At 46.3% G+C, this 17,431-nt stretch overlaps 1 protein-coding gene across 1 annotated transcript in view; it reads right to left on the bottom strand.

The window, feature by feature from the left end:
* Positions 1–17,431, bottom strand: part of LOC129869590 (ephrin type-A receptor 3-like) — a 152,771-nt gene that overhangs the window by 12,440 nt on the left and 122,900 nt on the right. The window contains exons 7-10 of the mRNA XM_055944121.1: positions 15,425–15,587; positions 15,152–15,254; positions 13,280–13,344; positions 12,595–12,720 (exon numbers count right to left, since the gene is read on the bottom strand). Of these exons, the coding sequence (XP_055800096.1) occupies positions 12,595–12,720; positions 13,280–13,344; positions 15,152–15,254; positions 15,425–15,587 (457 nt within the window). The remainder of the gene's footprint in view (positions 1–12,594; positions 12,721–13,279; positions 13,345–15,151; positions 15,255–15,424; positions 15,588–17,431) is intronic.

Raw genomic sequence — 17,431 nt, 5'->3', positions numbered from 1 at the left:
TTGCCTACCCCTTTTGGATTAATAAACATTGTAAGACTCCAACCATCTGCCTCCTGTGTCTGCATTTCGGTCTTGCCTTGTGCCTTGATAGGTGGATAGTTTCTCTGATGGATAGGATCACAGAAAACAAAAGTTCTATTAGACACAGGACGAGAACTACCCTCTAGCAGCCCACTTTATCCAGCACCAACATACAGTCATTGAACTGAAAAGTTCTGGGCAATAGAGAATGCAAAAAAGAGGCTAAATGGATCCACCTCCTAGACACTGTTTATCCCAATGGACGTAACAAACAACTACAGCTAAACAAGTATACTTAGCCCGTCCTAGACTGACTAGTCTATAGCTGTCACGCCCTGGCCTTAGTATTCTTTGTTTTCTTTATTATTTTAGTTAGGTCAGGGTGTGACATGGGGAATGTTTGTGTTTTGTCGGTTTTGGGTGGTTATATGGTAAAGGGGGTGTTGGGTGTAGTGTATGGGTTTGTGTTGAGTGAATGTGTCTAGCTGTGTCTATGGTTGAGTGTAGGTTCTAGGAAAGTCTATGGTTGCCTGAATTGGGTCTCAATTAGAGACAGCTGGTTATTGTTGTCTCTGATTGGGAGCCATATTTAAGGCAACCATAGGCTTTAGCTGTTTGTGGGGAATTGTCTATGTCAGAGTGTTTAGTGTCAGCACTTCTGTTTGTATAGCTTCACGGTCGTCTGTTTTGTTGTTTTTGTAGTTTGTTTAGTGTTTGTTTCGTTTTCGTCTTCTTTCTCAAATAAAGAGGATATACTTTCCACGCGCTGCGCCTTGGTCCTCATTGTCTCCTAAAGACGATCGTGACAGAATTCCCCACCAATATGGGATCAAGCAGCGTGTCAAGCGGCAACAGGATCCACCTACACAGGATTCATGGACATGGGAGGAGATACTGGATGGTAAGGGGCCTTGGGCACAACCGGGAGAATATCGCCTCCCTCGTGAAGAGCTGGAGGCAGCTAAAGCCGAGAGGAGGCGATATGAGGAGGCAGCACGGAAGCAAGGCTGGAAGCCCGTGAGTACAACCCAAAAAAATTCTTGGGGGGGGCCTTAAAGGGCGTGTGGCGAAGTCAGGTAGGAGACCTGCGCCTACTCCCTGTACTTACCGTGGAGAGCGAGAGTACGGGCAGACACCGTGTTACGCAGTAGAGCGCATGGTGTCTCCTGTACACGTGCATAGCCCGGTTCGGTACATTCCAGCTCCACGTATCGGCCGGGCTAGATTGAGCGTTGAGCCGTATGTCATGAAGCCGGCCCAACGCATCTGGTCACCAGTGCGTCTCATCGGGCCGGCGTACATGGCACCAGCCTTACGCATGGTGTCCCCGGTTCGCCTACATAGCCCGGTGCGGGTTATTCCACCTCCCCGCACTGGTCGGGCGACGGGGAGCATACAACCAGGTAAGGTTGGGCAGGCTCAGTGCTCAAGGGAGCCAGTACGCATGCACGGTCCGGTATTTCCGGCGCCACCTCCCCGCCGTGCCCCAGTACCACCAGTGCCTCCTCCACGCACTAGCCCTATGGTGCGTGTCTCCAGCCCTTTGCCACCGGTGCCTACACCACGCACCAAGCCTCCTGTGTGTCCCCAGAGTCCTGTGCGTCCTGTTGCTGCTCCCCGCACTAGCCCTGAGATGCGTGTCCCCAGCCCGGTACCACCAGTTCCGGCACCACGCACCAGGCCTACAGTGCGCCTCAGCCGGCCAGAGTCTGCCGTCTGCACAGCGGGGCCTGAACTGCCCGTCTGCCAAGCGCCATCTGAGCCACCCAACTGCCAAGCGCCATCTGAGCCATCCGTCTACCCAGCTCCATCTGAGCCATCCGTCTACCCAGCGCCATCTGAGCCATCCGTCTGCCCCGAGCCGTCAGAGCCGCCCGTCTGTCCCGAGCCGTCAGAGCCGCCCGTCTGTCCCGAGCCGCTAGAGCAATTCGTCAGTCAGGATCTGCCAGAGCCGCCAACCAGACAGGATCTGCCAGAGCCAACAACCAGACAGGATCTGCCAGAGCCGCCAACCAGACAGGATCTGCCAGAGCCGCCTACCAGACAGGAGCAGCCAGATCCGTCAGCCAGCCATGAGCAGCCAGATCCGTCAGCCAGCCATGAGCAGCCAGATCCGTCAGCCAGCCATGAGCAGCCAGATCCGTCAGCCAGCCATGAGCAGCCAGATTCGTCAGCCAGCCATGAGCAGCCAGATTCGTCAGCCAGCCATGAGCAGCCAGATTCGTCAGCCAGCCATGAGCAGCCAGATTCGTCAGCCAGCCATGAGCAGCCAGATTCGTCAGCCAGCCATGAGCAGCCAGATCCGTCAGCCAGGCATGAGCAGCCAGATCCGTCAGCCAGCCATGAGCAGCCAGATCCGTCAGCCAGCCATGAGCAGCCAGATCCGTCAGCCAACCATGAGCCATCCAGCCAGGATCCGTCCCTCAGTCCGGAGCTGCCGTCCCTCAGTCCGGAGCTGCCCCTTATCCTGGTGCTGCCCCTTACCCTGGTGCTGCCCCTTACCCTGGTGCTGCCCCTTAGTCCGGTGCTGCCCCTTAGTCCGGTGCTGCCCCTTAGTCCGGTGCTGCCCCTTAGTCCGGTGCTGCCCCTTAGTCCGGTGCTGCCCCTTAGTCCGGAGCTGCCCCTTAATCCAGCGGGGTTAAGGTGGAGGGTGGCCATATGGAGGAGGCTACGGAGGCGGGTAGTGACTGTGGTGGGGTGGGGACCACGACCAGTGCCGGAGCCGCCGCCGTGGAAGGAAGCCCACCCAGACCCTCCCCTAGACTTTGTGCTGGTGCGCCCGGAGTTCGCACCTTAAGGGGGGGGTTATGTCACGCCCTGGCCTTAGTATTCTTTGTTTTCTTTATTATTTTAGTTAGGTCAGGGTGTGACATGGGGAATGTTTGTGTTTTGTCGGTTTTGGGTGGTTATATGGTAAAGGGGGTGTTGGGTGTAGTGTATGGGTTTGTGTTGAGTAAATGTGTCTAGCTGTGTCTATGGTTGAGTGTAGGTTCTAGGAAAGTCTATGGTTGCCTGAATTGGGTCTCAATTAGAGACAGCTGGTTATTGTTGTCTCTGATTGGGAGCCATATTTAAGGCAACCATAGGCTTTAGCTGTTTGTGGGGAATTGTCTATGTCAGAGTGTTTAGTGTCAGCAATTCTGTTTGTATCGCTTCACGGTCGTCTGTTTTGTTGTTTTTGCAGTTTGTATAGTGTTTGTTTCGTTTTCGTCTTCTTTCTCAAATAAAGAGGATGTACTTTCCACGCGCTGCGCCTTGGTCCTCAATCTCTCCTAAAGAAGATCGTGACAATAGCCTCTTGTGTACTTTACTTTACTCTTCTGAATTATAGTATACACTATATTGTGCTTCTTTTTTATGGAACGTGTTTTACGCACCAGTGCATATACTGTCCTTTACGCACCAGTGCATATACTGTCCCTTACGCACCAGTGCATATACTGTCCTTTACGCACCAGCGCATATACTGTCCTTTACGCACCAGCGCATATATTGTCCTTTACGCACCAGCGCATATACTGTCCTTTACGCACCAGCGCATATACTGTCATTTACACACCAGTGCATATACTGTCCTTTACGCACCAGTGCATATACTGTCCTTTACGCACCAGTGCATATACTGTCCTTTACGCACCAGTGCATATACTGTAATTTATGCACCAGCGCATATACTGTCCTTTACGCACCAGAGCATATACTGTCAATTACGCACCAGTGCATATACAGTCCTTTACGCACCAGAGCATATACTGTCCTTTACGCACCAGTGCATATACTGTCCTTTACGCACCAGCGCATATACTGTCCTTTACGCACCAGCTCATATACTGTCCTTTACGCACCAGTGCATATACTGTCCTTTACGTACCAGTGCATATACTGTCCTTTACGCACCAGTGCATATACTGTCCTTTACGCACCAGCGCATATACTGTCCTTTACGCACCAGCTCATATACTGTCCTTTACGCACCAGTGCATATACTGTCCTTTACGCACCAGTGCATATACTGTCCTTTACGCACCAGCGCATATACTGTCCTTTACGCACCAGTGCATATACTGTCCTTTACGCACCAGTGCATATACTGTCCTTTACGCACCAGTGTATATACTGTCCTTTACGCACCAGCGCATATACTGTCCTTTACGCACCAGTGCATATACTGTCCTTTACGCACCAGTGTATATACTGTCCTTTACGCACCAGCGCATATACTGTCCTTTACGCACCAGTGCAAATACTGTCCTTTACGCACCAGTGCATATACTGTCATTTACGCACCAGCTCATATACTGTCCTTTACGCACCAGTGCAAATACTGTCCTTTACGCACCAGTGCATATACTGTCATTTACGCACCAGCTCATATACTGTCCTTTACGCACCAGTGCATATACTGTCCTTTACGCACCAGCGCATATACTGTCCTTTACGCACAGGTGCATATACTGTCCTTTACACACCAGCGCATATACTGTCCTTTACGCACCAGTGCATATACTGTCCTTTACGCACCAGTGCAAATACTGTCCTTTACGCACCAGTGCATATACTGTCCTTTACGCACTAGTGCATACACTGTCCTTTACGCACCAGTGCATATACGGTCCTTTCCGCACGCAACTCAGATTATCCTTTTACGCACCAGTGCATATACTGTCCTTTACGCACCAGTGCATATACTGTCCTTTACGCACCAGCGCATATACTGTCCTTTACGCACCAGTGCATATACTGTCCTTTACGCACCAGTGCATATACTGTCCTTTACGCACCAGTGTATATACTGTCCTTTACGCACCAGCACATATACTGTCCTTTAAGCACCAGTGCATATACTGTCCTTTACGCACCAGTGCATATACTGTCCTTTACGCACCAGCGCATATACTGTCCTTTACGCACCAGTGCAAATACTGTCCTTTACGCACCAGTGCATATACTGTCATTTACGCACCAGCTCATATACTGTCCTTTACGCACCAGTGCAAATACTGTCCTTTACGCACCAGTGCATATACTGTCCTTTACGCACCAGCGCATATACTGTCCTTTACGCACCAGTGCATATACTGTCCTTTACGCACCAGTGCATATACTGTCCTTTACGCACCAGTGTATATACTGTCCTTTACGCACCAGCACATATACTGTCCTTTAAGCACCAGTGCATATACTGTCCTTTACGCACCAGTGCATATACTGTCCTTTACGCACCAGCGCATATACTGTCATTTACACACCAGTGCATATACTGTCCTTTACGCACCAGTGCATATACTGTCCTTTACGCACCAGTGCATATACTGTCCTTTACGCACCAGTGCATATACTGTAATTTATGCACCAGCGCATATACTGTCCTTTACGCACCAGAGCATATACTGTCAATTACGCACCAGTGCATATACAGTCCTTTACGCACCAGAGCATATACTGTCCTTTACGCACCAGTGCATATACTGTCCTTTACGCACCAGCGCATATACTGTCCTTTACGCACCAGCTCATATACTGTCCTTTACGCACCAGTGCATATACTGTCCTTTACGTACCAGTGCATATACTGTCCTTTACGCACCAGTGCATATACTGTCCTTTACGCACCAGCGCATATACTGTCCTTTACGCACCAGCTCATATACTGTCCTTTACGCACCAGTGCATATACTGTCCTTTACGCACCAGTGCATATACTGTCCTTTACGCACCAGCGCATATACTGTCCTTTACGCACCAGTGCATATACTGTCCTTTACGCACCAGTGCATATACTGTCCTTTACGCACCAGTGTATATACTGTCCTTTACGCACCAGCGCATATACTGTCCTTTACGCACCAGTGCATATACTGTCCTTTACGCACCAGTGTATATACTGTCCTTTACGCACCAGCGCATATACTGTCCTTTACGCACCAGTGCAAATACTGTCCTTTACGCACCAGTGCATATACTGTCATTTACGCACCAGCTCATATACTGTCCTTTACGCACCAGTGCAAATACTGTCCTTTACGCACCAGTGCATATACTGTCATTTACGCACCAGCTCATATACTGTCCTTTACGCACCAGTGCATATACTGTCCTTTACGCACCAGCGCATATACTGTCCTTTACGCACAGGTGCATATACTGTCCTTTACACACCAGCGCATATACTGTCCTTTACGCACCAGTGCATATACTGTCCTTTACGCACCAGTGCAAATACTGTCCTTTACGCACCAGTGCATATACTGTCCTTTACGCACTAGTGCATACACTGTCCTTTACGCACCAGTGCATATACGGTCCTTTCCGCACGCAACTCAGATTATCCTTTTACGCACCAGTGCATATACTGTCCTTTACGCACCAGTGCATATACTGTCCTTTACGCACCAGCGCATATACTGTCCTTTACGCACCAGTGCATATACTGTCCTTTACGCACCAGTGCATATACTGTCCTTTACGCACCAGTGTATATACTGTCCTTTACGCACCAGCACATATACTGTCCTTTAAGCACCAGTGCATATACTGTCCTTTACGCACCAGTGCATATACTGTCCTTTACGCACCAGCGCATATACTGTCCTTTACGCACCAGTGCAAATACTGTCCTTTACGCACCAGTGCATATACTGTCATTTACGCACCAGCTCATATACTGTCCTTTACGCACCAGTGCAAATACTGTCCTTTACGCACCAGTGCATATACTGTCATTTACGCACCAGCTCATATACTGTCCTTTACGCACCAGTGCATATACTGTCCTTTACGCACCAGCGCATATACTGTCCTTTACGCACAGGTGCATATACTGTCCTTTACACACCAGCGCATATACTGTCCTTTACGCACCAGTGCATATACTGTCCTTTACGCACCAGTGCAAATACTGTCCTTTACGCACCAGTGCATATACTGTCCTTTACGCACTAGTGCATATACTGTCCTTTACGCACCAGTGCATATACGGTCCTTTCCGCACGCAACTCAGATTATCCTTTTACGCACCAGTGCATATACTGTCCTTTACGCACCAGTGCATATACTGTCCTTTACGCATCAGTGCATATACTGTCCTTTACGCACCAGTGCATATACTGTCCTTTACGCACCAGTGCATATACTGTCCTTTACGCACGAGTGCATATACTGTCCATTACGCACCAGTGCATATACTGTCCTTTACGCACCAGCGCATATACTGTCCTTTACGCACCAGTGCATATACTGTCCTTTACGCACCAGTGCATATACTGTCCTTTACGCTCCAGCGCATATACTGGCTTTTACGCACCAGGGCATATACTGTCCTTTACGCACCAGCGCATATACTGTCCTTTACGCACCAGTGCATATACTGTCCTTTATGCACCAGTGCATATACTGTCATTTACGCACCAGCTCATATACTGTCCTTTACACACCAGTGCATATACTGTTCTTTACGCACCAGCGCATATACTGTTCTTTACGCACCAGTGCATATACTGTCCTTTACGCACCAGCGCATATACTGTCCTTTACACACCAGCGCATATACTGTTCTTTACGCACCAGTGCATATACTGTCCTTTATGCACCAGTGCAAATACTGTCCTTTACGCACCAGTGCATATACTGTCCTTTACGCACCAGTGCATATACTGTCCTTTACGCACCAGTGCATATACGGTCCTTTACGCACGCAACTCAGATAGATTATCCCTTTACACACCAGTGCATATACTGTCCTTTACACACCAGTGCATATACTGTCCTTTACTCACCAGTGCATATACTGTCCTTTACGCACCAGTGCATATACTGTCCTTTACGCACCAGTGCATATACTGTCCTTTACGCACCAGTGCATATACTGTCCTTTACGCACCAGCGCATATACTGTCCTTTACGCACCAGTGCATATACTGTCCTTTACGCACCAGTGCATATACTGTCCTTTACGCACCAGTGCATATACTGTCCTTTACGCACCAGCGCATATACGGTCTTTTACGCACCAGTGCATATACTGTCCTTTACGCACCAGTGCATATACTGTCCTTTACGCACCAGTGCATATACTGTCCTTTACGCACCAGTGCATATACGGTCTTTTACGCACCAGCGCATATACGGTCTTTTACGCAGGCAACTCGGATAGATTATCCCTTTACGCACTTTATTTGTATATATACCTGTTCTTTATTTTCTATGTTGCGTGATAATGTTGTATATATGTTTTGTATATCGTTTATTTTCCTGTCATGTGACATTTACTGGTCCCGACCTCTATCTCTAGAGACACGTCAGTGTCCGTCCACAACGCTGCCTGAGGAAGCCTCTAGAAGTCGTGTTGCAGTTGTGCGCCATGATGTACAATGCTGATCTGCTCCTATATGTATTCTTTTGTAAATCTTTTCTGTTAATAGTTCACTAAACTTTACTGCGAAGGCCTGGCCGCTTACTTTTCTTCTTTTTGTGTAGGACAGTGACGTCACAGCTAAAACATGCCAAGCCCTCTCTCCGGGATGATCATTTCCCATAGCGGAGTTGGATCAGAGACGGCAGGATCGGTACTGAGTCAGAGACACACACACACACAAGGAGGCATATCACACGCACACACACACACACACACATACACATTCAAAGGGTCAGTAGTACTGGCCTGAGATTGGGTCTGGAAGAATTTAGCAGAATAATTACAGGCTGTCAAAACAGAGCAGCACGCAGCCTGCTGGGATATGGGAGGGGGGGGTCACAGCTGGGCTGTGGTTGGCCAGTGGAACGGCTGGGAAATGACCAGCACCAGGGTCAGTATTACCCTACCCTCCATCCACTCCTCTGATAAGCAAGGAAAGTTATTTGATTAATGACACAAACTCTCTCTGCTTTCTTAGGCTTTGATGCCTGCAGGTCATCTGTAAGGTGATGCCTTGTGTTTTAAAACAACCATCCAGAGAGAGAGTCTTTCAGATCTACTGCAGGGTGTCAAATACACTGCCAGCGAGGGGGTCCAATCCGGCTCCCGGGTGGTTTGCGTAATTGAAAAAAATGATATACACTACCGTTCAAAAGTTTGGGGTCACTTATAAATGTCCATGTTTTTGAAAGGAAAGCACATTTTTCGTCCATTAAAATAACATCAAATTGATCAGAAATACAGTGTAGACATTGTTAATGTTGTAAATGACTATTGTAGCTGGAAACGGCAGATTTTTAATGGAATATCTACATAGGTGTACCGAAGCCCATTATCAGCAACCGTCACTCCTGTGTTTCAATGGCATGTTGTTTTAGCTAATCCAAATGTATTATTAAGGCTAATTGATAATTAGAAAACCCTTTTGCAATGATGTTAGCACAGCTGAAAACTGTTGTCTGATTAAAGAAGCAATAAAACTGGCCTTATTTAGACTAGTTGAGTATCTGGAGCATCAGCATTTGTGGGTTCGATTACAGGCTCAAAATGGCCAGAAACAAAGAACTTTCTTCTGAAACGCATCAGTCTATTCTTGTTCTGAGAAGTGAAGGCTATTCCATGCAAGAAATTGCCAAGAAACTGAAGATCTCGTACAGAGCTGTGTACTACTCCCTTCACAGAACAGCGCAAACTGGCTCGAACCAGAATAGAAAGAGGAGTGGGAGGCCCCGGTGCACAACTGAGCAAGAGGACAAGTACATTAGAGTGTCAAGTTTGAGAAACAGACGCCTCACAAGTCCTCAATTGACAGCTTCATAAAATAGTACCTTCAAAACTCCAGTCTGAACGTCAACAGTGAAGAGGCGACTCCGGGATGCTGGCCTTCTAGGCAGAGTTGCAAAGAAAAAGCCATATCTCAGATTAACCAATAAATTTTTTTGATTAAGATGAGCAAAATAACACAGAGACTGGACAGAGGAACTCTACCTAGAAGGCCAGCATCCCAGAATTGCCTCTCCACTGTTGGCTGAAATGTTGCTTCCTTCTCCTCTGACAATGTTCCCCAACTCTGAGGATTGTTTTCTCCAGCAGGACAATGCTCCATGCCACACAGCCAGGTCAATCAAGGTGTGGATGGACCACCAGATCAAGACCCTGTCATGGCCAGCCCGATCTCCAGACCTGAACCCCATTGAAAACCTCTGGAATGTGATCAAGAGGAAGATGGATGGTCACAAGCCATCAAACAAAGCTGAGATGCTTTATTTTTTGCACCAGGAGTGGCATAATCTCACCCAACATCAATTATTTTTTATTTTACCTTTATTTAACTAGGCAAGTCAGTTAAGAACAAATTCTTATTTTCAATGACGGCCTAGGAACAGTGGGTTAACTGCCTTGTTCAGGGGCCAAAAGACAGATTTGTACCTTGTCAGCTCGGGGATTCAATCTTGCAACCTTTCGGTTACTAGTCCAATGCTCTAACCACTAGGCTACCTGCCGCCCCCCACTTTGTCAATGTGAAAGACTGGTGGAGAGCATGCTAAGTCGCATGAAAGCTGTGATTGAAAATCAGGGTTATCCCACCAAATATTGGTTTCTCAACTCTTCCTAAGTTAAAACATAATTGTGTTGTTTAAAAATGAATATGAACTTATTTTCTTTGCATTATTTGAGGTCTGACAACACTGCATCTTTTTAGTTATTTTGATCAGTTGTCATTTTCTGCTAATAAATGCTCTCAATGACAATATTTTTATTTAGAATTTGGGAGAAATGTTGTCAGTAGTTTATAGAATTAAAAAAAAATATTCATTTTACCCAAACACATACCTATAACTAGTAAAACCAGAGACTGATCATTTTACAGTGGTCTCTTAATTTTTTCCAGAGCTGTATAGTGCATTTCGGAAAGTATTCAGACCCCTTCCCTTTTTGTTACATTACAGCCTTATTCTAAAATGGATTAAATTGTTTTTCCCCCCATCAACCTACAAACAATACCCCATAATGACAACATGAAAACAAGTTTTTAGAAATGTTTGCTAATTTATTACAAATAAACAACTTAAATACCTTATTTGCATAAGCATTCAGATCTCAAGGATGATCAATGAAAACAGGATGCACCTGAGCTCAAATTCAAGTCTCATTGCAAAGGGTCTGAATACTTATGTCATTTTTTATAAATTTGCAGTTTTTGCTTTTTCATTATGGGGTATTGTGTGTAGATTGATGAGGGGGAAAAACAATTGAATCCATTTTAGGACTATTTTTTGCACATTGTGACAGCAAGGAAATATAACACATTTTTAGTGCAGCCCTCTGGACCTCGTTGAAGACCGAATGCGCCCCCCGGGGAAGAATTTGTTTGACACCCCTGATCTACAGGAACAGCTAAACTCTAGAGGGAGTGTATACTGCATTCTACTCTGTAAGTGCAGGTCCTGTAGAGTGAGGTCTGTATGATGGCTTTACAGCCAGAGGGACTTAGGAGACTAACATGCTGCTGTGTGTGTGTGTGTGTGTGTGTGTGTGTGTGTGTGTGTGTGTGTGTGTGTGTGTGTGTGTGTGTGTGTGTGTGTGTGTGTGTGTGTGTGTGTGTGTGTGTGTGTGTGTGTGTGTGTGCTCTCCCACTGCCTGCTATTCCCATGAATCACAATGCATTAACTTCATGTCTACACTCCTGCTGAAGACATCAGGGGGAGAGGGAACAGGAGAGAGAGGAAAGGTGGAGAAAGGGTGAAAAAAAGGAGAGGGAGAAAGGAGAGAGAGAGGAGAAAGGAGAGAGAGAGGAGAGAGAGGGAGAGAGGAGAGAGGAGAGAGAGAGGTAGAGAAGAGAAAGGAGAGAGAGAGAGGTAGAGAGGGAGCTGTGGGGGGTGTAAAATAATATCCCATCTGGAGGTGCGGCACTTTTACCCATAGTCCTATGCTCCAGCAGCATGCACTCTATTAAATGCAGTGAGGCAGGGAGGACTTCTTCCGTCTCCCTCTACATCCCCTTTCTCTATCCATCAATCCCTATCACTACCTCCACTCCCCTTCCGGCCACCTCTCAATCCAACCCTATATCCATATCACCTTTCCCTCCCACCCATCCCTCATTCTTCTTCCCTTCCTCCCTCCCTTCCCTGCCTTTCCCTCTCTCCCACCGTAGCAGGAGAGGAGTAAAATGAAGGTCTCCAGCTGAGGTGTTAAATGAATCTCATTCTCACCACATTCAGAACAAACACACTCCACTCTCAAATAGCTCCTCTTTGTGCCTCTGAATGCCAATGTATGTGATGTATATTTGGGATCGCTGCGAATCTAATGTGGGACATTTTGTTCAAGATGTCTTACTGTAGGTAACCGTATCTGAATGCTATGTGTTATTGACATATTTGTGCTTCTACATCTGCATTGCCTGCTGTTTGGGGTTTTAGGCTGGGTTTCTGTACAGCACTTTGTGACATCTGCTGATGTAAAAAGGGATTTAAAAATACATTTGATTGATATGTGTGTGTGTGTGTGTGTGTGTGTGTGTGTGTGTGTGTGTGTGTGTGTGTGTGTGTGTGTGTGTGTGTGTGTGTGTGTGTGTGTGTGTGTGTGTGTGTGTGTGTGTGTGTGTGTGTGTGTGTGTGTGTGTGTGTGTGTGTGTGTGATGTCTCTGGTCTCACCTGCTCCCACCACCTTGTCAATGGCGATACAGGAAGCATCCAGCTCCTTGGCAAACTCATGGACGGCTTGACTGGGGTCTTCATAGGTGTGAGGGTCTACGTAGGTCATTATTCCTGGCAGACGCACTGAGGAGGGAGAGGCAGAGAGTTGGCAATTGTTTCATTGGGAGAACCAGAAGGTGTGTGTGTGTGTGTGTGTGTGTGTGTGTGTGTGTGTGTGTGTGTGTGTGTGTGTGTGTGTGTGTGTGTGTGTGTGTGTGTGTGTGTGTGTGTGTGTGTGTGTGTGTGTGTGTGTGTGTGTGTGTGTGTGTTAGCTATAGGAACAGGCAGTGGAGACTAGAGACTTTGACTGGGTCACAAAACACATTACATCATTTGACATGTATGGATAAGTGACGTCATGTGACATGTATGAATGACTCACCCATCAATAAGGCCAGTCAATGGTTCATATGTAAGAACAACACTAGGTTGTTTTATGAGTGTGGCCAGCCCCAATGAAAACATGTTTCTGTTCAAATAAACCCCAATCAGGAGATGGATTATACTGTACACAAACACCCTGGCCCTGTACCTAACTAACGCTGAGGTGGGGGTAGAATGACTCAATGTATTTTAGAAGAACCATTGACAGACAAAGAGACAGAGAAAAAGACAGACAGGGAGGGGAGAGAGGTGAACTTACGGTGACCGTTGCCAAAGTGCAGTCTCTTTTCGTCAGGCTGTTTAGACTTGCTGTAGCCACAGAACCTGTCAGTCACAATGATAGAGATTAAGGTCACACCTTTACCCATCAGCCTTCACTTTCCCCTTTCCCTTGCCTTACATCTGAGGGCATAGCACATTGTGTGTGTGTGTGTGTGTGTGTGTGTGTGTGTGTGTGTGTGTGTGTGTGTGTGTGTGTGTGTGTGTGTGTGTGTGTGTGTGTGTGTGTGTGTGTGTGTGTGTGTGTGTGTGTGTGTGTGTGTGTGTGTGTGTGTGTGTGTGTGTGTGTGTGTGTGCAGAGGAGAGCTGCAGTGAGTCCAGTCTACGATGGTGTTTTTCTTTGCTGTGAGCCAGAACAGGATATGTTGGCCTAGTAATGAGCCTGAGAGTTCTACTCTTACTGCAGCACTGACTGCCAACATCAACCCCACACGCAGTCACACACACACCTCTCACATTGGGGCTGTTACACCACACACACACAACTCTCACATCGGGGTGTTACACCACACACACACACCTCTCAGATTGGGGCTGTTACACCAGACACACACACACACACCTCTCACATTGGGGCTGTGACACCACACACACACACCTCTCACATTGGGGCTGTGACACCACACACACACACCTCTCACATTGGGGCTGTTACACCACACACACACCTCTCACATTGGGGCTGTTACACCACACACACACACCTCTCACATTGGGGCTGTTACACCACACACACACCTCTCACATTGGGGCTGTTACACCACACACACACCTCTCACATTGGGGCTGTTACACCACACACACACAAAAGAAAAAAAGCAACATGAGCATGCTGTATAGACCAGGGATCATCATGCTGTATAGACCAGGGATCATCATGCTGTATAGACCAGGGATCATCATGCTGTATAGACCAGGGATCATCATGCTGTATAGACCAGGGATCCTCATGCTGTCTAGACCAGGGATCATCATGCTGTATAGTCCAGGGATCATCATGCTGTATAGACCAGGGATCATCATGCTGTATAGACCAGGGATCATCATGCTGTATAGTCCAGGGATCATCATGCTGTATAGACCAGGGATCATCATGCTGTATAGACCAGGGATCATCATGCTGTATAGACCAGGGATCATCATGCTGTATAGACCAGGGATCCTCATGCTGTATAGACCAGGGATCATCATGCTGTATAGTCCAGGGATCCTCATGCTGTATAGACCAGGGATCATCATGCTGTATAGACCAGGGATCATCATGCTGTATAGACCAGGGATCCTCATGCTGTATAGACCAGGGATCATCATGCTGTATAGACCAGGGATCATCATGCTGTATAGACCAGGGATCATCATCTAGATTCAGCCTCGGGATGATTTTCTTGAGCGGATGGTCGGGGGGCCGGAACATAATTATAAATCATTTGTAGACAGCAAATTGACCACAAGAAGCCCAAACAGGTATAATATTTGACTGAAATATAATAATTTCAAACCTTGCTTACATTTGTATACAATCACATATCTCTCTATTATCCGTGGCAATACTTTGAAACAGATTTTCTAAGTTTAAATCACTTGGAGCAGATATGCTGTTTTTTTCACAGTCTTTAATGTCAAACAATCAAATCAAAACTTTGGGGGAAGGTAAATAAAACCCCCCTTGGGCCGCCATTTGGGGAACCCTGGTACAGGTGTATTACTTAGCATTAGTAGGGATAGGATCTAGCCATCCCACAGCATCCTCACAGTACAGTATGTCTCTGCATGTGTAAGCCGACCCCTCGGGTAGAAAGAGACATGTATTTGGAGCTGACAGTGTTTTGTGCATTGTGATTGGAGTACAGACCTGCCAATCACCACGTAGAGGAGGACGATGAGCAAGATAATGGCTACCGAGGAAGAGATGGCTATCAACACCACCTGACTACTCTCACTGGAGATAGAGAACGCTGAGTGGGAGGAGAGAGAAACCAGAGAACAAGGGTGGAGAGATAAATGTTAGCATATACAAGCACAGGTCAATCACTGCCATCCTTCACTAGATGTTGAATTACATACAAAATACAGTATTTAGACTCTTCAACTGTATTTAATATGGTGGGATCAGATCTGTACTCACAGTCAGGGCTTGTCTCAAACTCAAAGCTCCTGCTGCTGGCTCCGTAGCCTGCTGCAGTCCTGGCCCTGATCTGGAGCAGGTAGGCGGTGTCTGCCTTTAGACCGCCCAACGTCACGTTACAACCCTTAGAGCGCAGGATGGTGTAGCTGGTCTCCTGCTCCTGCTACAGGGGGCGAGAGTGAGGAGGGAGCGATGGAGAGAGGGAGAGGGAGAGAGAGACAGAGTGAGAGAGAGAGAGAGACAACCCATTTTAAAACACTACAACACCGTTCAAATTGACACAAACGCAGAACAACGCCAAATTCATGAGAAGTTGAATGGATTAGAAAAAGCTATAAAGGAAAATCAAAATCTATTGGACTCCCCAATTACTGACCAGGAGCTCTATAAGAAACTTCAGGCTCTCAAATTTAAAAAAGCATGCGGACCTGATGGTATCCTAAATGAGATGCTCAAAGTCACTAGTGCAAAATTTCAATTGGCTATATTAAAACTGTTTAATTTGATCCTGAGTTTGGTTATTTCCCTGACATCTGGAATCAAGGACTCATAACCCCAATCTTTAAAAACTAAGACAAATTTGACGCTAACAATTACAGAGGCATTTGTGTGGACAGTAACCTGGGGAAGGTTTTCTGTAGTGTTATAAATGTAAGAGTTCTAAACTTCCTTAATAAGCACAATGTCTTGAGTAAAAGCCAAATTGGATTTATACCAAAACATCACACAACTGATCATATTTACACCCTACACACCCTGATAGATAAACATGTCCACCAAAATAATACCAAAATATACGCTTGCTTTATCGACTTCCAAAAAGCATTTGATTCTTTTTGGCATACAGGACTGTTCTACAAAGTTATTGAAAGTGGTGTAGGGGGTAAAATATATGACATAATTAAATCAATGTATACTGGCAATACATGCAGCATTAAAATTGCCAAGAAAATAACAGAATTCTTTAACCAGGGGCAGGGCCTTCATCAGGGTTGTAATCTGAGCCCTGCACTCTTCAATATTTACATCAACGAATTGGCCACTATTCTAGAAAAATCCTCAGCCCCTGGTGTTAGTCTCCACAATTCAGAGGTTAAATGCCTACTCTTCGCAGATGACCTATGCCTGCTGTCACCCACAGCACATTGCCTACAGCAGAGCCTGGACCTGCTAGAGCAGTACTGCCAGACCTGGGCCCTGGCAGTAAACCCCAAAAAGACTAAAATTATGATTTTCCAGAGAAGATCCAGATCATAGGGAATTAGACCAAAGTTCTCAATTGGTACAAAATATATAGAGTACTGCACACACTACAATTACTTAGGTTTAAAAATAAGCTCAACTGGACACCTTAATGAGGCAGTGAATGAACTGAGAGAGAAAGCATGCAGGGCATTCTACGCCATTAAAAAGCTAATTCAAATTGAAATACCTATTAAAATGTGGCTAAAACTTATTAATTATGTCATTGAATCAATTGCACTTTATGGCAGCGAGGTGCGGGGTCCACTTGCAAAACAAGATTTCTTTAAATGGGACAAACACCCAATTGAAACCCTGCATGCAGAGTTCTGTAAGATTATCCTACATGTCCAGAGGAAAACTACAAACAATGCATGCAGGGCAGAATTAGGCCAATATCCAATAATGATAAAAACTCAAAAAAGAGCAATTCAGTTTTGGAAACATCTAAAATACAGTGACCCCCTCTCATATCATAACCAAGCCTTGCAATGCCAAGAGCTGAGCAAAGAAAAGAGTCCCCTCATCCAGCTGGTCCTGGGGCTGAGTTCACAAACCTGTTCTACTCACACACTGAAGCCTCAGGACCAGAACATCCAATCAATCAGGATAAACCAAATTACAACACAGTCAAAACAAAACTATATTGCTTATTGGGAAACACAAGCACAAACACAAAGCAAAATGCAGTGCTATCTGGCCCTAAATCGACAGTACACTGTGGCTAAATATTTGACCATGGTTACTGATCAAAACCTTAGAAAA

Source organism: Salvelinus fontinalis, chromosome 14 (genome assembly GCF_029448725.1).
Source record: "Salvelinus fontinalis isolate EN_2023a chromosome 14, ASM2944872v1, whole genome shotgun sequence".
Lineage (NCBI taxonomy): Eukaryota > Metazoa > Chordata > Actinopteri > Salmoniformes > Salmonidae > Salvelinus > Salvelinus fontinalis.
This window is presented reverse-complemented; position numbering and strand designations above follow the sequence as displayed.